The sequence below is a fragment of the Pseudopipra pipra genome, chromosome 12, assembly GCF_036250125.1.
Source record: "Pseudopipra pipra isolate bDixPip1 chromosome 12, bDixPip1.hap1, whole genome shotgun sequence".
NCBI classification, from domain to species: domain Eukaryota; kingdom Metazoa; phylum Chordata; class Aves; order Passeriformes; family Pipridae; genus Pseudopipra; species Pseudopipra pipra.
In genome coordinates, this window is record NC_087560.1 from 2,962,110 (window position 1) to 2,982,304 (window position 20,195).

Here is a 20,195-nt window from a genome sequence, read left to right on the forward strand (position 1 = left end):
ACTCCTTGTACAACGGTGTCTAATGCTATTTTATCCCAGCTCAAAGTGTATATTCTTGATTTAGTTCAAGAAAATGTACATTACTGGGGAGAAAATGGGAATTTAGTGCTGGCACATTGTGATGCCTGATGCAGATGATAAAACTGCAACTCCAAGCCTGTTTACAGCTTGTGTAACTGCTGAAGCTCGAAGGGAACACAGCCTCCCACCCTCTCTCAATGCTTCAGGAGACAGGATCCAAGCCCTGTCAAGGCAAACTGGTGAACTTAAGCACAATTTCAAGGGATGTGACTTGTCTGCAAGTTGTCACCTGTAAAGCATTCAACTCTTTTCAGAGACATGATGGCTTTCATTACCACAGCAGCTACTTGAGTTCTGCTGCACTCCTGTGTCTCACAGTCCATGAGAGAGAGAGAGAGAGAGAGAGAGAGAGGGAGTTCTGAGCTGTGCCTGGTGCTGCTCAGCTGGAGGCTCCTGCTCTTGTTGCTGCAGCGGGTCCATCTCAGGTCAGTGGCACCTGAGCTGTGCAGGCTGACTGCTCCCCTGGGGTCTGTGCCCCTGGGTGCAGGGGGGCTGTGGGACCCAGCTCCTCCCGTGGGGTGAACTGCCAGTGCAGGTAACACCCCATCATCCCTGGGAACGTGCCTGTTCCCACTCCTTGTGCAGCAGTGAGTGTTGTAAAGCCCAGCTCAGCAGCCCAGCAGTGAATGTTGTAAAGCCCAGCTCAGCAGCCCAGCAGTGAATGTTGTAAAGCCCAGCTCAGCAGCCCAGCAGTGAGTGTTGTAAAGCCCAGCTCAGCAGCCCAGCAGTGAATGTTGTAAAGCCCAGCTCAGCAGCCCAGCAGTGAGTGTTGTAAAGCCCAGCTCAGCAGCCCAGCAGTGAGTGTTGTAAAGCCCAGCTCAGCAGCCCAGCAGTGAATGTTGTAAAGCCCAGCAGCCAAGGGAAGATGTTTAACTTAGGACTGCTCGGATCCTGTGAGCTTTAGGTGGGCAGCAGTGACCCCTTTAGGTGGGGCCTCTGGCAGTGCAGGGCATGGACAGAAGTGCTGTGATCACCCCCCAAACGTTGTTCATTAGACCTCTGTAGTATCTCAGGAGGACATGTACCTCTCTGAGGAGTGACTCGGTGTGTTAGATGTGTTTAATCCAGGCTTCTCTCTCCATTTTGATTTGGAGGAAAAATCTGTTACAATTTTTCTAAATGTTTTCTCTCCTTGCTTCCCTCTTCCTCCCTGTCCTAAACCAGAAAGCTTTGGGATAGTGTTGATGTTTATACATTTTACACCTAAGTATAAGAACATGAAACCATGTATATTAAGCATATTTAAGCAACTGCAAATCAGTATCTGCTGTTTAAAGCCAACAGAACAGTGTAAGTTTTAAGTTCAGTAAGTATTGTAGAGATAAACCTTGTTTGATTGATGAAAATTGCGCATAAAATGTTACCAATGCTGTAAATTATTTTTAATAAAGAAAATTGTATCACAGTTCTTGTATGTTACCATCTGTTTTGAGTAGAATGGAATACGTGTAAATTGGTACTGTAAGTGTGTCTGAAGGGGTGGGGTGGATATGGGAAAGGGATAATATTATGTATTATATAATTATGCATGTTTCATTTTCTTGTTAGGATTGTCACGTGGGCTTGCTGAGCATGTTTAGGTGGTGTCCAAAGATGTTCTCTGTGTCAGCTGAGCTGCAGATACCAGACTGGATCTTACATCAAATGATTTTTGACTAACCTTTTTCTCCCCTTCAGAGTAATGTATGATTTAGGATCTAGATGAAATTCTGAGTTAAAGCACTGGCCAAGGTTACAGCTGTGACAAGATCCTCAGCAGTGATTTGGGGATGTCTGACACTGGCCCAGCTCTGAAGACTCGCTTTTTCAGACTTGAATTCAACCTGCAGGTGCTAAATTACATCTGATCTTTCTACAGGTATGGAGAGAGGCTGAAGCACAACCTTCACCCTGTGCCTTGCCCCACAGCCAGGGTGTGCTTCCCCCAGAGCACTGGGCAGGCAGGAGAAGCACAGAAGTTTATAGGTCTTAAGTTTTGGCACTCCTGGCTGGCAACTGAGGCAAGAGTAACGAGGTACAGACCTGCAAAGTGCATTGTAACTTTGTTTGCAGAGAGCAATATGTGTCTGTAAATCTTAAAGCACAGCAAGAATGCTTTCCTGCTGTATCCATCTTGTTCCAGCGAGCTAAAGCTTCAGTCGGCCTCAGAAATTAAGAGAGGGAACCCTAAATATTTTTCAGAGCTTTTATTCTTGAAAATACTTAGTTGTGTGATTTCTGGTGAGAGTAGTTGGCCAGTCACTTCTAGTAACATCTGTTCTAAAACTGGAGGGGGAAAATTTGTTTCTTGGGGAAATAGTTTCCCTTTTCTGAATTGCCTGTTTGATTAAAATAATGTTTGCAAGCTCACATCCATAATATTACAAATAATACTGAAATAATGGGATGGAGGATTCCTAATGGATTTACCTATAATCTAGATGTTTAGGTTGTTTCATTTCCATGGGGGCTTTTTTGTTTGGTTGGTTGGTTTTTACTTCAGTATGCCTTTCCTAAATTCCTTTTTTCTTCATGTTCATAATTCTGTCATAGCAGGATCTCAACTATTGTAGATCACTTTTTTTTCATTAGGAGTTTCAGAAGAGATTTTTTCATTAATCTTGAGGTTTGTCATTAAGTCTAAAATTCTCTAGGTCTGGACACGTGGTCTCAGTCTGAAGGTACAGTCCAAAGGACATCCTGAGCAAGATGCTTTAGGTTTGTTATTTATATATATATATATATAGTCTTCAGTCTAAGCATTTGGCAGATGATGCCTTAAGCCCCTAATGTTTTTTTTATTTTTCTAATATTGGTAAGCCTTATAAGTTTTATAAGTAGATTTTAAAAGCAGCAACCCTCCCTCCCTTGTCCCTTTCCCTCTAGCACCCTTAGTTTACATATTCCTTAGCCCTCTTACCCCGTTCTATGCTCCTATATCCCCGAATACAGCAGAAATGTTTAATCTTTTGTCAAGGCAAGGCCTAGATTGTTTGGAGAATGCTTGTATCTTGGCCTAAACCACAGAACATGGTCAAAAACTGTGTGACTGTGTACCCTTTGTGCTCTGAAGATGACGAAGTAGGTGGTCCCGAAATACACCCCAGACCCATTTTCAGGGGGTGGACCCGGGGCGGTCCAGAGTAAAGGCCACAGGGTGGACACATTTGGGATTGGATGGATGGTATTATAAAATGTAACATCTCAGGCACAGGGGCACGCGTCTTGTAACATCTTTTGCCTTGGCATAATAAACCCTTTTTTATCTCACCCCTAATTAACTGCTCCGGGAGATTTTTTTTTTTCTTAGCACCAGCCGAGCAGGCATCACAGATTTTGATCTGCTGCGCTGATAAAAGGATTTAACCGAAATAACCAAACAGGCATCTCCCGGCAGCACTTTTTCTAAGTGTTTTCGCTTTGTGACAGGAAGTGGTGCCTTCCCTTCCCTTCCCAAACCTTCCCTTCCCAAACCTTCCCTTCCCAAACCTTTCCTTCCCAAACCTTCCCTTCCCCAACCTTCCCCAACCTTCCCTTCCCTTCCCTTCCCTTCCCTTCCCTTCCCTTCCCTTCCCTTCCCTTCCCTTCCCTTCCCTTCCCTTCCCTTCCCTTCCCAAACCTTCCCTTCCCTTCCCTTCCCTTCCCTTCCCTTCCCTTCCCTTCCCTTCCCTTCCCTTCCCTTCCCTTCCCTTCCCTTCCCTTCCCTTCCCTTCCCTTCCCTTCCCTTCCCTTCCCAAACCTTCCCTTCCCTTCCCAAACCTTCCCAAACCTTCCCAAACCTTCCCAAACCTTCCCAAACCTTCCCTTCCCTTCCCAAACCTTCCCTTCCCTTCCCTTCCCTTCCCAAACCTTCCCTTCCCTTCCCAAACCTTCCCAAACCTTCCCTTACCTTCCCAAACCTTCCCAAACCTTCCCTTCCCTTCCCAAACCTTCCCTTCCCTTCCCTTCCCAAACCTTCCCAAACCTTCCCAAACCTTCCCAAACCTTCCCTTCCCTTCTTCCCGCTCGTGCTGTTGGACAACAAGCGCCGTGCCCGAGGCTTCGCTCTGGGCAGCGGGAGGAAGGAGGGGGGAGGCGCGGCCGGGGCGGCTCCTGCGCAGGGCCCGGGGAGAGCCGGGACCGGCTCTCCCCGGGCCCTGCGCAGGAGCCGCCCCGGCCGCGCCTCCCCCCGTTTCCTCCCGCGGGTGCCGGGGAGCGGGAGCTGGGCTGGCGAGGCCCCCGGTGCCCCCCCGGGCCGGGCAAAGGTTGTCGGCGCTCCCGCCGAGTCCAAGGGGTGGTTGCTCGTCTGTCTGGGGGGGGAGGCCGAGCTCGGGATCCCTGCGGCTGCGCTGCTGAGAGGGGGGAGCTGAGCGTCTGTCTGCAGGTTTGTGCTGCCTTTTCCTAACGCAGGGATTTGGAAGGCCGTGGCCAAGCGCAAAGATTTAAATTGCTTTAACGTTAGGATTTACTAAAAAAATAGTTCTTGTCTTTTCCGGGCGTGAATTCGGAACTTCCTGGTCAGGGATTCAGCAGCTCTGTTCCTTAGGAAATCATTCCTGCCTATCAACAATACCAGGTCAGGCTGCTGCTAGAAATGAGCTAATAAAAGTACTCCCAGTTAATAAGCTTTTGACATCTGCTGGTTCTGAGCAGATGGAGTGCATCCCTCCAGGAGTCTTTCCTTGGGGGAGTGCAGCCTAAGCAGTTGATGAGCTGTGATGTAAAACCTGGGCTGGCTTGGTGGCTTTTCTTTGGGAACCCTCCTCCAGCAGCTGAATGCATTTTGTTGCAGTAATTACTGCTTCTGGTGTCAGAGTACAGATCATCCAGCTCCTCTTTTTCTCCTGCAGACAATGTCTTCTGGAAATGACTGTCCACCCCAGACTTTGACCAAACCAGCACTGAGTGAGAAAGAAGCAGCTGAATTGGTTGACAGGGTGTTTGGATTAAATGTGTCTTGGCTGAGGCCACTCCCCAGCTATGACGATCAGAACTTCCACGTGCGTGTCTCGGGAAACAACAACGGGGCCGAAGGTGCCGATGAGTATGTCCTGAAAATCACCAACTCGGCAGACAGCCGGGAGCCTGAGCTCATCCAAGTGCAGACCCAGGCCATGATGTTTCTCAGTGCTGAAGGCTTTCCTTCAGCTACTCCTCATCTCACAAAAGATGGTTCCATAATGTCTCTGGAGTCCGTAGGTGAGCAATTGCCAGCACCTTTGCTGCCCCACCCTTAGCTCAGCAGGAGCCTGTGTGTGGCACACTGTGTAGGTACTAAAGGGAAACTCTGGGCTTTTGTTTAAATATTAGGGGATATGTGTCAGGTGACCTGCATTCCACCCATAATAGTCCAAACTTAAAATACCAGAAGCCAAGCAACTCAAAGAAGTAATAATTAACTATGAAAACACTTAGGAAATCACTTCAATATAATGAATTGGATAAAACATTTATATGACATGTCCATGAACAAGAAAAGGAAAAAACCACCTCATTGACTAAGTGATGCTTGAAATTATTTGCCTACAGAATGGTGTGAAATACAGTTCTAACCCATCTATGAATCCACAACAAATTGCTTTGACAGTGCTAGGAAGAAAGATTGTGTTGACATTTGGCTTTTACTGTAACCTTCATGCAAAATCTGAGATTCCTGAGACCTCCTGTTCTGCTGCAAAGCTGTCAGTGGGTGGGTGTGGGCAGCGTCGGTCCCAAGCACAAGGACTTGAAATCCAGCATAGATTGCAAGTGTGTTAAGGTTTCAGCATCATTGTACCACATCCTGGTAAATCAAATCTTTGCATGCAATCTGTTTTATCAGCTACATCTGACGACTCCAGCACTGGGATAAACCTTTTTTGCCTCTTGCATTAACTGATACTCAGTAGCACATATGGAAGCCGCTGACAGATCTGTCCTTGCTTGTCAGATCCTGGGAGCAAGAAGCACATGGTCAGACTGCTGAGCTACCTGCCAGGAACGCCGGTGGCCAAAATTGCCCCCAGTGCCCAGCTCCTGTATGAGATCGGTAAACTGGCTGCCAGCCTGGACAAAGCGCTCGCAGAGGTGAGTTCCCATCTGCAGCCTCAGGCTTCTTTCTTCCTGAGTGTGTCCTCAGCGTTTGTTCCTGTGCTCTGCCTGCTCTCCCGGGCTGCAGAATGCAGGCTGGCCAATGCAGGTGTCACTGACTCATCCCTCAGTGTCGGCTCCAAGCTGGGCTGCTGAAGCCTCTCCCCACTCCAGGACCTGTGATGAGGTATTGGTGATACTCCTGCAATGCATTTTTGTACCACCTACTGGGAGACAAGGATTTCCTTCTGCTTACGCCAAGCTCCCCTGCTTAGTGTTTCAAACCTGGCAAATAAGGAGCATGAACTCGAGGGCGCTCACATTAGGAGCATGCCAAGCTTGTTTTAAAGGATTTTGGTGTAGTGCACAGCTGGCTGATCCATTACTTTGAATTCCTTTTGACTTGGTGTCTTTCTCCTGGTCGTTAGCCCTGTGACCATTTAACATTGGTAGCAGCTGGTTCCTTCCCTACAGTGCCAGCTGTGCCAACACACAGAGGTCTCTGACACTTCTCATTTGCACTGCTACCACTCAGTCTTAATGCAAAGTAAGTTCTTCCTTTACTCTGTAATTATACAGGATAATAAAGGTGATAAATCAGCCAGTAATTAAGTTTGATACATAAAAGAACTCTTGCATTATTTATTACCTTTCATTAACCTTTCCTTCTCATGTCCTGACTGCTAGCTTCAGACAATTATGAAATGTGAATTGCCAGCTTTACTAACCACATTCTTAAATTACAAAACCATTTTTCAATTGGGAAAGATAACTTGCAGTTGCCTTCTGGCACACTGGTCACACTCTTATAATGCGATTAAAACAATTTATATAGGCGAGCTGGTCTCAAAATAAGCCTGTGACTGATCCTGCCAAGGAGGAAGTACTTGATGAGAAAGCAAATTCTGAGGGAAAAGGCTCTTTATGCCCTTAACATATGGATTATCATCTACCAGGGCTTGTCACTTAAAAGAAAGCAAGTTACAATAATTCTTGTCAAAACTTCAAAATGTTGTTGGGACTAAAAATAATACCTAAGGTATTAAGTTTCCTGACGACAGACCGGAAAGTACAGCCTGTCTTTTTTACCCATCTAATTTACTTTATCACCTTGATAGCAAAGCAACATGCCATGCTTTGTTTTGTGCCCCAGCTGCTCTCATGGGAAGTCTTTTTATTTGCCCTATGCGCTGTCAAATCTGGCCCACAGGCCACCCTAATAAGCATTTGAGGAGTGCAGGTGTGGGGTGTGCAGTGGGAGAGAGATGCTTTTCCTCTCTGAGTGCCTTTTCCAAACCACCTTTTCCATTTGCAGGTTAAGGACCTTGTTTGTTTGAAATAGCGAGGCCTGGTTGTACAAAGACAAATTCCCATAAGAGTGAAGTCATGGTCAGTGTCTCCAAGAAGGACTCTGTCCCCAGGGGTTTTCACACCCCAGCTGTTCCTAAAGCTTGTCCCCAGCAGCTGCCACCTTTAAAAGCACGGAGTGTGCCTGTTCCCAGCATGCTGGCAGGTTTTGTGTCTCTTGTGCCCTGACATCTTCCTGCAGTGCCAGCTGTGCAGGCTGGGCTCTGCCAGCCTGGGGCTCTGCCTTGGCAAGGCCTCAGAGTCCCCACATCCCGTCTCACTATGGACAGTCAACAGCAATTTTAGATTATTTAGGTGACAAATGACTTAATATAATCTTTGTACCTAAACCATGGGAAAAAACCAACATTCAGGCTGTGTGTAGATAGTAAGATGCTTGCCTTAATCATTCTTCAGGTTATTCTTTTACTTGATGCAAAGCAACAGTGCAAGTAATGGTGCTTTTCAGTGAGTCTCATTAGAAACCTGTTAAAGTTAACAGGGGCTTTGAATCAAGCCCTTTAATCACAAACCCAGCATTTCTACTTATGGCCTGTTTTGTTGTGTGCTTTTTCCAAAGAAATTCCATCATCCATCAGTAAAAAGTCTGCATCGAGGTCAGTTCATTTGGAACCTGGCAAATGTTCCTCTTCTAGAGCAGTACATTTATGCCTTGGGCCAGAACAAATACCGTGCAGTTGTGGAACAAGTTATTGAGCAGTTTAAAGGGAAAGTGATGCCCAAGCTAAGCAGTTTTCGAGCCTGTGAGTATTTTGTTCTCATTTTAACTGTGTTGAAATGAGACACAGAAAATTCTTTCAGGAGTTTGGGTCTGTGTAGAAGGCAAGAAAAAGGCAAAAAAGTAAATCTCCTTTCTCCCCCGCCTAGACATAGGCAGACATTGTGCTGAATGGACACAGCATCTGTAAGCCAGGAGGAATGTGCTGTCCAGGGTCAGGGTCAGTTCCTTTCTGCTGAGTTTGCTTCCAGTTAAGGTGATGATTTTCTGCTGTTGTATCAGCTTACTGAGTATATATGAGTGCACCACTTCCTTTCATAAAGGCCCAGATAAGTACTTAATCATACTTTTGGAATTCTGCTCACATTGATCCCGATGACAATGTGACAATTTTATAGTTGGAAACTGCTACTGTGTATTTGGAAAACATGTAGCATATCACAGGTAGTACCAGACCAGTCAGACCTTGAAACATTCCCTCCCTCCACTGCTGTCAGTGCGGTGGAGGTTCCTGGGCAGCAGTAATGGTGTGAAAGGCACCTCTTGATGCTGCAGGGGACTCGTGTGGTTTTGTAGTTGAGTGTTAGTTTGAGCCTCTATGCATCTTCCTAAAGCTCTTCCACTGAGAAATACGGGGGGGGGGGGAAGTTAAATTCTGCTGCTTATTAATTATTAAGTACTGTTTCTCCTGTGCTTAGGTATCAATCATGGAGATTTTAATGACCACAACATCCTAGTAGACTGCAATTCTGCTTCCCTGGAGAACCCCCAGTACAGGGTGTCGGGCATCCTGGACTTCAGCGACATGAGCTACGGCTATTACGTGTTTGAGGTCGCCATAGCCATCATGTACATGATGATCGAGAGCCCAGACCCTCTGGGCGTTGGGGGGCATGTTCTGGCGGGGTTCGAGAGCGTGGTGCCGCTCACGGCTGAGGAGAGAGGGGCCCTTTTCCTCCTGGTGAGCGGCAGGTTCGCGCAGTCGCTCGTCATCGCTGCCCACACGGCTCTGCTGTACCCGGAGAACAAGGAGTACCTCATGATCACGGCCAGAACCGGCTGGAAACACTTAATGACAATGTTTGAGGTGGGCCAGGAAGCGGTGGAGAAGAAATGGTTTGAGACTGCCCAGGCGTACACGCATCGCGCACCTGGCCCCCCGGTCGGTGGCTGCTGAGGTGTCACTGGCAGTGACACTGGACCAAATAAAGGCAATAAAGTGGGCGCTGCCTGGACTGGATGGGACTTGTTTGCAGGCAGGGGTGGGAACTGGGCTTGGTCTGCCTTCCCCAGGGGCTGTGGCCATTTCTCACCTTCACAGCAGAGTGTGCCCGTTACTGACCCTCAGGGCACAGCTGTGGCTGTTATTGGCAGGAGTGTGGCTGTCACTGACCCTCAGGGCGGGGATGTGGCCGTTCCTGCCCTCAGGGCACAGGTATGACTGTTTCTAACCCTCAGGGCAGAGGTCTGGCCGTTCCTGCCCCTCAGGGCACAGGTGTGGCCGTTCCTGCCCCTCAGGGCACAGGTGTGGCCGTTCCTGACCCTCAGGGCACAGGTATGACTGTTTCTGCCCCTCAGGGCGGGGGTGTGGCCGTTCCCGCCCCGTTCCGCCGGCCCCGCCCCGCGCGCGGCAGGGAAGGGCACAGGCCCCGCCCCGGCCCGGCGGGCGGCACCGCGCAGGCGCGGCGGCCATTTCCGACGCGGCGGTGAAGGCTCGGGCGCGGCCGCAGCGCCCGGTTCGTGCTGCGGGACGGGACCCGCCGCCCCCGCCCGGCCCAGCGGCTCCTCTCCGGCCCGCCGTGAGTGAGGGCGGGCGGCGGGCGGGCTGGGGGGTGCGAGGCGCGGCCCTGCGCGGCGCGGGGGGCGGCGAGGCCCTGGCGTTCCGCCGCGCTGAGGATGACTGTGCAGTGCGGGCGGGCGGCAGCGCCCTCTGGGGCCGGGCCGGGGGCGCTCGGTGCCGGTGCCGGTTCACGTGTCCCGTGTTCCCCCGCAGGCCCGGTGCCGATTTACGTCCCTGTGTTCCCCCGCAGGCCCGGTGCCGGTTCCTGTGCCCGTTCCCGCTTCACGTCCGTGTGTTCCCTCGTAGGCCCGGTCCCAGTTCCTGTGCCCGTTCCCGCTTCACGTCCGTGTGTTCCCTCGTAGGCCCGGTGCCGGTTCCTGTGCCCGTTCCCGCTTCACATCCCTGTGTTCCCCCGCAGGCCCGGTGCCGGTTCCTGTGCCCGTTCCCGCTTCACATCCCTGTGTTCTCCCGCAGGCCCGGTGCCGGTTCCTGTGCCCGTTCCCGCTTCACGTCCCTGTGTTCCCTCGTAGGCCCGCTGCCCGCGGCGCGTCCCCGGCACGATGGTGAGTGACCCCTCTCCCGGGGCTCTGCGGGGCGCGGTGCTGCCGAGTCACGGCCCGGGCCCCAGCTCACCGGCTGGTTGGGTCTGTTCTGTCGCACGGGGGCTTGGAGGGTTGGTGACAAGGGACTGACGGTACTTACTGAGCTATTGCTTTTTACAGTCTCGAAGATATGACTCCAGAACTACCATATTTTCTCCTGAAGGTATTTTTTAACTCCACACTTTCAAGTAAACTCTGACTGCTCTATTCATCTTCTCACTTGCATGAAGGTTGGTTGTTTATAGCGTGTTTCCATCTGTGTATGAGTTAGAGAAATCATATTTACCCAATGGAAGTAGCACCCAGTTCTGTAAGGACACCAAGGGTCCGAAGTGGACATTTCCAAATTCATTCTGACTGAAGCAATAATAAACCCTTCCCCCATCAGTGAGTAATATCACCTGCCACGTTTTTGAAATAACTATTTATCTTTTATTTGATATGGGTGGATTTTGTCACTGTCCCCTAAGACTGGACAATATCCTGCTGGTGCAGTCACACCTCTCCTTGTTATTCTTACACGTGCTGAAACAAGTGTTTGCACACCATGTTTTCCTATTTCTTAGACAGAGGAACTCAAAAAGTTCAGTATCAGATATTTTCTTTGATTATCGAAAATCCATTTTGGCTCATTTTGCTGCAGTAGAGACTTCTCTAGTTTTTTTTTTTTAAATTTTTTTCAAGAGAGGGTATTTTCCCCATTTTTGGATTTTCCTTCTCTGATTCCTTCCTCCTGTTCAACCTGTTAATTTACTATCAGCTGGTAATAGACTGGAGAAGTAAGAGCAGGTTGTGTAATGAGCAAGATTCTTGCAAGTTCAGGTCACCGTGTGAACTCGGTGGTGTTCGGTGTTATTTTTTGACATTCTGAATTGAAACCCTCTGCCAGGCCGCCTGTACCAGGTGGAATATGCCATGGAAGCCATTGGACACGCGGGCACTTGCCTGGGAATTCTGGCAAACGATGGAGTCCTGCTGGCAGCAGAGAGACGCAACATCCACAAGCTGCTCGATGAAGTGTTTTTCTCAGAGAAAATATACAAACTCAATGAGTGAGTCGAAATGATGATCAAATGTCCAGTGGTGTTATTAGTAACAAAACACTGACTAGCACATAAGCTGCTTTTATTTAATTTGAAGTGTTAACAGTCTTTTTGTTTGGTGTTTTAGACAAGTGTGACTGTTTTGTCGTTGCTCACTTTAGTAGTTCTCCTTCTAAAGCAGAAATATTGCTGGGTTTGGGGTTTTTTTTAATCTCTAGGAGAATTTTCCAGGTGGAATAGCCTGTTTGTTGTGCTGTGCCATATGAGGTAATGGTATTGCAGCAGTTCAGAAAATGGGGAATTCTGTTTTACAAAGTACCATTGGGGGGCAGAATGAAGAATGCACACAAGAACTACCATGCTACTTCAGCTCAGTATCCTCCTCTGAGTCTTTGTTTTCCTTTGGTGACTCAAAGAGAACAAGATTATTGGATGTCTTAGGCTTCTTTGCCACAATTGTAGCAGAAACAATACATCTCCCAGTTACAACTTCCATTTTAGTTCTCTGGAAATTAAATTTGGTATGTCACAGCAAAGATTATTACAGATTATGCTTTCTTGCCTGTAAGGGAGGTAGAGCTTCATTCTTGCTGGAAGGTGCACATGAAACACAAATAGTTTTTCATCCTGTCAGCCTCCCATTCCGTGTTGATCGTGAAGGCAGTTAGAACAGTAGGAAGCACTGGATTTTAGAGGAGGCAGTGTAACAGTGCACTGGAGCAGTCCCTAGAACAGCCCTTCCATCTTTGGGGAAATTCCTAATTTCACAAATCCTCCTTGGGTAATAAAAGCTTTGTAGCAACGTCAGGTTGGGCTAAAGAGCTCTTCATTTAAGAGCTAACAAAACAATGAAGGATGTGAAGTGCTTGGTTTTGTCAGGGTCGTACCCAGGTCACTGAGTTTCAGTGCCACAGATGCCGTGTGTCAGCCAGCAGCTCCCACTGGAGGCCTGTCACATCCGTGTGGCTCCACGTCAGGTGGCTCCTGAGGGGCACCTCCATGTACCTGATGGCTCTTGTGAAGCCACCCAGCACTTGATCATCCTTGGCATGACCCTCTTCTCAGAACTCTCTGTGTAACCAACGTGCTGACTCACCCACATTCGCTGTCCAGCTCTGCTCTCAGGAAATGGTTACTGATATTTTTGGTGTACCCCAAGGGCAGGAGCTGATGAACCTGTTTTATGTGGCAGCTACGTAGTTCTGATCAGAAAGGCCTTGACAGAAGGTGTTGTGCTTAGAGCCCTGTGTGAAGGTGTGACTGTTGGCTGGAGATGGGTGGGGGTTCAGTCTGTGCTTCCATTGCAGGGACATGGCTTGCAGCGTGGCAGGAATCACTTCAGATGCCAATGTTCTCACCAATGAGCTGCGACTGATTGCACAGAGGTGGGTCTGCTGGTAGTTAACATGCTTTTACTTGCCTGCCCTGTCACATTCAGTTCCCTGCATGTTAAATCAAAATGAACGTGCCTTTAGTAGATCAGAAGTAGATTGAAATAGAACAGCTAGATCAAAGAGGCTCTAACTTGGGAACTTGTTTCCTCTTAAATGTTGTACAGGATGCTGTTAGCAAAACAAGTTTTGAAAACCATTTTTTCTCCTCTTTGATATTAGGTATTTGTTACAATATCAAGAGCCCATTCCTTGTGAACAACTAGTAACAGCTCTGTGTGATATCAAGCAGGCTTACACACAGTTTGGAGGTAACAAAGTGCCATGAGTCATTGTGTTATTAAATGTCTAAGGAACAATTCTCTGACATAATATGACGGATCTAAATCTCTGGACAGCTCTACTGAATTCTTCTCTTAACAAGTTATACTGAGAAAAAACAATAGCCTAATTTAAGAGGGGAATGGGTAGTCATGGTTACTGCTTTGCTGCTGAAGGTGCTACTTTTTATTGATTGGGAAATTGATGGCTCAGATGCCAGGCCATTGCATAGAATGCTTTGAGTGCTCTTGTATTTAATCAATGCCTTCAAAAGACCAGTAGAGAATTGTTTGATGGGCAGCTTTTCAGTGTTTGGGGCCCACCCAAAATGTAACACTTCAAAAAATACTATTTCTGTGGCTCGAGCAACAAGGCTGTCTTGTTCCTTAGTATGTGAACATTAGTATGTATTCTCTGTTTTACATATATGTAGTGTGAGAGAATTACCTTTTTATGTACTTGGCTTTTGACACTGTTAAGTTAAACACTTTAACAGCTAAGCTACGTACTTTAAATGTTCAATTTTGATTTAAAGTCCTGAGATGATAAATTACAATTTGTGGAGACAGAAATGAGCTGCTCTTAGGGTTAAATGGAATAAACCTCTGCTGCCCCCCACCCCACGACTTAGAAAGAAATGCTGGCATGCTTATCTCAAGCAACAGAAGTGCAGGACTGTCTGTTAAATCCCAGTTCACAGGAGTAGATTTGGAAAAAGAAATCAAAGAAAATAATTGTCACTCATGACCAATCTCGTTACTAAATTTAGATTGCTAATAGCCTTCTTTTCACCAGGAAAACGTCCTTTTGGTGTGTCGTTGCTCTATATTGGCTGGGATAAGCATTATGGATTTCAGCTGTATCAAAGTGACCCTAGTGGAAATTATGGAGGCTGGAAAGCCACATGCATTGGGAATAACAGCGCCGTAAGTTCTGGGGTTTTTCTTCTCAAAAAACAAGGAAAAAGGTGTAAATTGCACTGTACTACTTCAACTGAGTTGTTGGTTACTAGTGCAGAAGAGATTTACAGGTAATTTCAGCAATGCTGCTCTTACTCATGTATTGATACTATCTGCCAAAAAGCCCAGATTTTGGTTGATTGCCCAAAGATGCCTTTTTAATTCCTGTCAAATTTACAGGCAGCTGTGTCAATGCTAAAGCAGGACTACAAAGAAGGAGAAATGACCTTAAAGACTGCCCTGGCATTGGCCATCAAGGTCCTGAACAAAACCATGGATGTCAGCAAGCTCTCTGCAGAGAAAGGTGAGCTCCCACAGTGACACAGGGAAGGCACTCACGTGCTCTAGATGTGGGTTGTTGGCCCTTTTGTCATGCAGATGTAGGGGTGACACTGAGTGTGTGTCTGGGAGGAGAGTCTTGTGTGCTCTGCCTGCAGTCAGGCTGCTGGCAGGGGGAGGACAGGAGCCTTCTGCTTGCCTGTGATGCCAAAGCTGGCCCTTGTGCTGCTCGCTGTGCCCGCAGGACAAAATGTAACACAAAATGTAACGCGCTGTCTGTTCCATGTGTTTCAGTTGAAATTGCAACACTGACAAGAGAGAACGGAAAGACAGTGATCAGGGTTCTGAAGCAAAAGGAGGTGGAACAATTGATTAAACAACATGAGGAGGAGGAAGCAAAAGCTGAACGTGAAAAGAAGGAAAAGGAACAAAAAGAGAAGGATAAATAGAGTATGAAATCAAGTGTTCTCTAGATAATAAAGGACCTGCTTCAGTAAAAGATAATCTGGATTTCTGTCTGGTAGAAGCCTGCAACTATGCCATGGAGGACCCAGAATTACTTTTGATGAACCAGGTCCTTAATCATCATTTAGATAATTAGTTTACTGCTCCTTACATTGACCAATAATTGCTTTAATTCTTGAACACAATTTCTTTCATCTTCTATTTTTTATTATGGAATAAAATTTAAGAAGAATAGCGATGGGTGTCTTTATTTCCTTAGTAATGCCTGGATATGCACAATCTTGAGGAATTTATTCACTTTAAACCATTAAGATGTATGCTAGTTGGTAAAGAACAAATATGGTGTTAGAATTGTTAGAATTTTGTGTGTATGTGTGGGTTTTCCTTTTAAGGTAGTGAAAAGAGCTCCATAGTTTGAGAAGTCATTTCACAAATACAGAATTAAAGTGTGCTGGCATGCCAAGTTTTAGTTTTGGCCTATTTTGTTCTATAACAGGCTCTGTCAAACTGATGGTCTTGCAAGCAGTAGTGTTTGAAAAATGCCCTGTAGCAAATGTGTTCAGTTTATCATAGCCTTCACCAGTGCATGTGTTTTGTAAGAAATTAATCATACCACACGAGCTGTATTCACACAAACTAGAAAGACATTTTACAAAGGCCATGTGAAAATGTTAATCTGTCTTGTCAGAATAAAAATAGGTAAATAAAAGAGTGCATGATTTTAGGCCATGTTGACTATTTCACATTTTATCCTGAAAGAAAGTTGAGATGTTTTATGTTTAGCTTAGTGTTGCTGATACTTCCCCAGAGAATTTGGTTCCTTTTTCTGGCACAACAGCCTTAAAAAATACCAGTTAACAACCTGAGAAATCGTAATGTTTGTGCATGAATTAGAAATTATTATGATTTTTGTCCAGCTTGCCCCTATACTGAATGCAAGAAAGTGTACTTGCCAGATAAGCAAAAATCTCTTCTGAAAAAAAAATAGAGGAAATGAAAACAAGTTACTGAAAATTACTGTGCACCCTTTCAGATCTCAAAAGCAAAGTGAAAAGCTCAAGTGACCTGCTTAAATGTGAGGTCTTACTCGCTGAATTTCCAGCTGTGACACTGGTGATCCAGCCCCTTTGTGCCCACCCTGGACTGTATCCATCTTGTAGCTTTTTTGGTTGGTTGGTTTGGTCTGTTGGGAGTTTTACCCCAAAGGTTATGTGATGTGTACAGGAGTGAATATGACCGTTTAAAGAAACGGAGTGAATCCATGCAGTGTTCTGTTATTAATCCATCCCAGACATTTTTGACTAAAATGTACTTGGTCAACATGGCCAGAAATGACCCTTCATCTCCACTAAACCCATTTTGGAGCTCGCTGCTGTGAGAGTCACTGTTGAGAGCAGAGGGAAGGAATCTGCCTTGAGGTGTCTGTGCTGCCCCTGGTGCAGAGGCCCTGCACTCTGGCAGCCTCTGCAGGGACAGCAGGGCTGGCTGGGGGCTCTCTCCAGGCTGCAGGACCTGCTTGGTCATTCTCTACAGCTCAGTGCAGGCCAGTTGCTTTAGTCCTTTGTACTGAACTTAGACAGCACATGGTTAATATTCCAATTTTACAGCCAGTAAAAGTTGGACTGACTCTTATTTACACCCTGTGCAACAGCAGGTCTTCCAAACTAACCCAGGAATGGTGTTTCATGTAACGAGCCCTGAGCAGTTGCAGACCACGTGCAACGGGTAAGATTCAATCTCCATCATAAAGGGTTGTATAAATACCTCAAGCTCCATTTTTATGTAGAATTCCAGTGCTCAGTCTTTCTATTTTTTGATGCCATGAATGCAATATATCAGCATCTTTTGCAGATTTCTGGATCACTGATGATGGTTATACAAGTGCTTGGAACATGCTCTAAAACAGCAATGCCAAAATGGAGTTTTGTCTCACTTCTCAAAGATGACTTGCAACAAAATGTGATGGGCTCCAGCAATGCTTTCTGTCTTTTGGGAAACCAGGAGAGCATCTGAGCTTGTGTTCATCGATGTATATAGACCATGCAAGGCAGTTTGTCCAGTGCAGTAGTGTAAGTATTATTAGGTAGCTTAGAATATAGACTTATTGAAATATTTTTTCGTAAATGCATCTTTTTCTAACAAAATGGGGATAATCTTTGTTTAAAGAAATACCAATAGCATTTCTTTGCCAAACACTGCATAATTTGCTGGTAAAGGAGAACTTTTTAGATACTGTAACAACAAAAAAGTTGGAATGACTTAAATAATTTTCTGATCTGTACTCTATTATGTCTTGAAGCATTAAGTTGTGTAGTTACACTACGTTTTAAAAGATCTATTTATTTAAAGGTTTTGTTTACCCAAAGTAAAAGTAGTGTCAAGTACTTTATGAGTATAATCTTTGAACAGTAATTACCAATTTAATTAAAAAAAAAATCATCTCTCCTGAGTGCCATTAATAGCTGATTGTGAGCTGAGCCTCAGTACTGCCTTGGAACATGCAAGTAACTCCAGCTGGCACTCCTGCCCAAGTTGTACAGCAAAGTTCTCCTGAAATAAACTTAATTTCTGATTTTTTTCTGCATTTGAGCCTAGGGCAATAAGCAGATGCTGGGGATCTTTCATGACTAGAATCTTCCTGAGCCATCCTTGCAAGTTCCTTACCTGTTCTTCCTAGAGATAAGAGCAGTGTTTGACTGCATTGGCCTGTTGTGTTGATTCTGGCTTTGTGTGTTTAAACAAAAAAACCTAAAAAAAAAATCACCACCATCTGTGCCTTCTCTGGGAGTGGTTTGGGGATAAGTCGTAAGAACAGAAAATGATTCCGGCGATACATTTGAGGTATCTTTGCTAATCAAAAGATCTTCCTGTTCTTTGTATGTTTTTTTGGTGTACGTAGTGTTTACGTAGAGTTTACAGTGTATTACATAAATATTTCAAATATTTAGCTATTGCTGTGGCTTAAATGTTACTTTAACACCAGAACTTTGTGTGGTGCTTTGTGGAAGGTGACAGATTTTTCAAATTAGGTAGAAGTATTTACTTGAAACTGTTTGCATAATATGATGTTTGTAAACTTAAAAACTGGGTAGCTTATATCTCACTTGACTGCATGATAGAACTTGATAGGGCAAATATGCAAATATTCACAAATAGATTGTCCTAAGAAATTGTAACGTGGTTTGTTATTCTAAGTAGCTTAAGAGGTAATGAAACTACCGCTTCTCCAGTGATACCTGTGCTGTCCTTGCATCTGTCAGTGTAAAAAGACAGTTAGCTTGTTTTCTAGGTGACTGTATTCTGTTCAAATAAAGTCAAACTTACTTCTAAGCCTGCTTCTTATCTGACCTCCTTTAGGTATGCTTCCCTCTTCATCCAGATATTTTACTTGTTAGCTACGAAAGCACCCAAATTGAGATGGAAAGCTTCCGATGTTAAATTTGACAGCTGCTTCTGGTTTGTTATGGATTTCCTTCTGTTCATAGCCTTAAAATTAGGGACAATCCCTCTCCACTGCGTTGTGAGAATGAATACATTAATGACTGCAGGGTGTTCAGGTGAATGGGTTTAGAGGCCACAGAGCTGTATGTGGTAACAGATAACAGAGCTAGGTGTATACAAGACATTAAGTCCAAGAAGTTGATGCACTTGGGTGCTTCATACATGAGAGAAGCTGTGTGGCTTCAGACTAGATGAGATTCTAGGACTTAAATGTCTTTCATTTTCTTTAAAGAATATTTTCCATTACAGTTCTTCTGTAGTAAAAGCTGTCCTCATTTTCAAGTTTTAATTGCGGGTATTTCTATTGCAATATGAAAAACCACTGAAGTAACTTGATCTAAGGGTATTCTTCACTGGCTTTAATCTGGAGAAAATGCAGCTTCACAAAGTTTTTAGAATATTTCTGATTTTAAATAGAGAACTGAGCAGCTTGCTATTTTTATCTGTGTTTAATTTGGCATTTGGCTTTCCAGTTAAACTACTCTTCAGTGCACAGTAAAAGCTGCCATCAGCCAATTTATTGCAGATTCTGAGAGCAGACTTTAGTGGGGACCTTCAGATGTCACCTCCTGCAGACAAGGGCCCTTGGAAAGACACCATTACTCATGTAATTGTTTAGGCTTTCACTTAATGACAAATACTAACCTTAACACGCTGGTGTTAACGTTTTACTCCAAGCTCAAAGCAGCAGGAAGAGACAGCCGCTTATTTTTAACTACTGTTTTCTAAAACAGTAATAATACAACATAATTAACATGTGCCAGATGACGCTACATGAAATATTTAGCAAAAGGTTGGGCATGTGACCCAGACACAGTTTAATCCTTTTATATCTTACAGCATCTGTTTTGCCTGGTTAGGACCCAGCTGCACACAAATCCACAGTTATGTAATAAAACCAGTTTGCTATGTCCTGCACGTTCCAGTGGCAGCTATTTCAACACTGTTAACGAGACCTGAAGGCTCTAAAATGCAGTTACTGCACACACTCTGCTAACAGAAATACAGATTTTACACGATAACCTTATGTTAGGAACACCAGGTGCAGTGCAGTGGTGAATTGAACCAGTTGTCATCAAAAACTACAGAGTTGCAATTTCAGTACAAATACTGCCAAGTAATTTTTGGAGCAACTCAGAAAACACCAGAACTCTGGTGTGTCACAAAAGAAATAAAATAGCGTTCTTTTGTGCCTTGTTTTGGGCTAAAATATATTTTTTATTTACTCTAAAATCTTGGGTTGACCACTGCATACACACTGAGCATTTCAAAATAGGAGAATAAGAGTCATGCTGCATCCTTTCACACATATATCTTCTGATTGTGCAGTACACAAATGGATTCTCACTATATAAAATGACCATATTTACTGCAGAGTATTCAAATCAATAGGAGTGTGCTGGAAGGAACTACTGGGTAAGCAGCCTTTTTCTGGGTGCTTGCACAGACTGCACTGTGTCTTGCACAGACATGCACAACCCAAATATGGCTGCAGGGTAAGATCATACAGAAAAAACCACGAGTTTAAAAACTAAGGGATTAAAATGCTCCAGTACTCTGTTTCAGTCATGGAGAAGATTCACAGTTTATACAGAGAGATGCACTGTTTTTCTGGAAAAGAATTTTGACAACTGACAACACACTTAATGAAAGTGCTACT

The 20,195-nt window shown here is 45.3% G+C and overlaps 3 protein-coding genes across 8 annotated transcripts in view; 2 read left to right on the forward strand and 1 right to left on the reverse strand.

Annotated features, from left to right (window-relative positions):
• SKIC8 (SKI8 subunit of superkiller complex) overlaps positions 1-20,195 on the reverse strand; it is a 110,115-nt gene that overhangs the window by 88,519 nt on the left and 1,401 nt on the right. The gene's annotated exons all lie outside the window — the stretch shown is intronic.
• On the forward strand, positions 4,221-9,418 carry HYKK (hydroxylysine kinase). Of its 5 annotated transcripts, XM_064668386.1 has the most exons (6): positions 4,223-4,415; positions 4,520-4,615; positions 4,888-5,238; positions 5,969-6,105; positions 8,036-8,219; positions 8,893-9,418. In XM_064668386.1, the coding sequence occupies exons 3-6, from the start codon at positions 4,893-4,895 to the stop codon at positions 9,369-9,371; spliced, it is 1,146 nt and encodes a 381-aa protein (XP_064524456.1). In that variant the 5' UTR covers positions 4,223-4,415; positions 4,520-4,615; positions 4,888-4,892; the 3' UTR covers positions 9,372-9,418. The 5 variants fall into 5 exon arrangements, with proteins under 5 accessions (XP_064524459.1, XP_064524460.1, XP_064524456.1 ...); XM_064668389.1 differs by lacking the exon at positions 8,036-8,219 and adding an exon at positions 6,583-6,655 and having other exon boundaries at positions 4,221-4,415; positions 4,520-5,238; XM_064668390.1 differs by having other exon boundaries at positions 4,221-4,415; positions 4,520-5,238; positions 8,036-8,072.
• On the forward strand, positions 9,859-15,268 carry PSMA4 (proteasome 20S subunit alpha 4). 2 transcript variants are annotated; one of them, XM_064668391.1, is made up of 9 exons: positions 9,859-9,993; positions 10,449-10,537; positions 10,697-10,739; positions 11,466-11,628; positions 12,927-13,004; positions 13,233-13,321; positions 14,127-14,257; positions 14,471-14,594; positions 14,864-15,268. In XM_064668391.1, exons 2-9 carry the CDS (start codon positions 10,535-10,537, stop codon positions 15,016-15,018), a joined length of 786 nt encoding a protein of 261 aa, XP_064524461.1. In that variant the 5' UTR covers positions 9,859-9,993; positions 10,449-10,534; the 3' UTR covers positions 15,019-15,268. The 2 variants fall into 2 exon arrangements, with proteins under 2 accessions (XP_064524461.1, XP_064524462.1); XM_064668392.1 differs by lacking the exons at positions 9,859-9,993; positions 10,449-10,537; positions 10,697-10,739 and adding an exon at positions 10,785-10,806.

What these genes read in the sequence shown, in the direction of transcription:
- PSMA4 (XM_064668391.1), top strand. An exon ending in AAAATATACAAACTCAATGA is followed by an intron (nt 11,629 to 12,926) that starts GTGAGTCGAAAT and finishes CTTCCATTGCAG; the next exon opens with GGACATGGCTTGCAGCGTGG. An exon ending in GGCTTACACACAGTTTGGAG is followed by an intron (nt 13,322 to 14,126) that starts GTAACAAAGTGC and finishes TCTTTTCACCAG; the next exon opens with GAAAACGTCCTTTTGGTGTG.
- HYKK (XM_064668388.1), top strand. Translation starts at nt 4,893, where the DNA reads ATGTCTTCTGGAAATGACTGTCCACCCCAGACTTTGACCAAACCAGCA. An exon ending in TGGACAAAGCGCTCGCAGAG is followed by an intron (nt 6,106 to 8,035) that starts GTGAGTTCCCAT and finishes CTTTTTCCAAAG; the next exon opens with AAATTCCATCATCCATCAGT. An exon ending in GCTAAGCAGTTTTCGAGCCT is followed by an intron (nt 8,220 to 8,892) that starts GTGAGTATTTTG and finishes TCCTGTGCTTAG; the next exon opens with GTATCAATCATGGAGATTTT.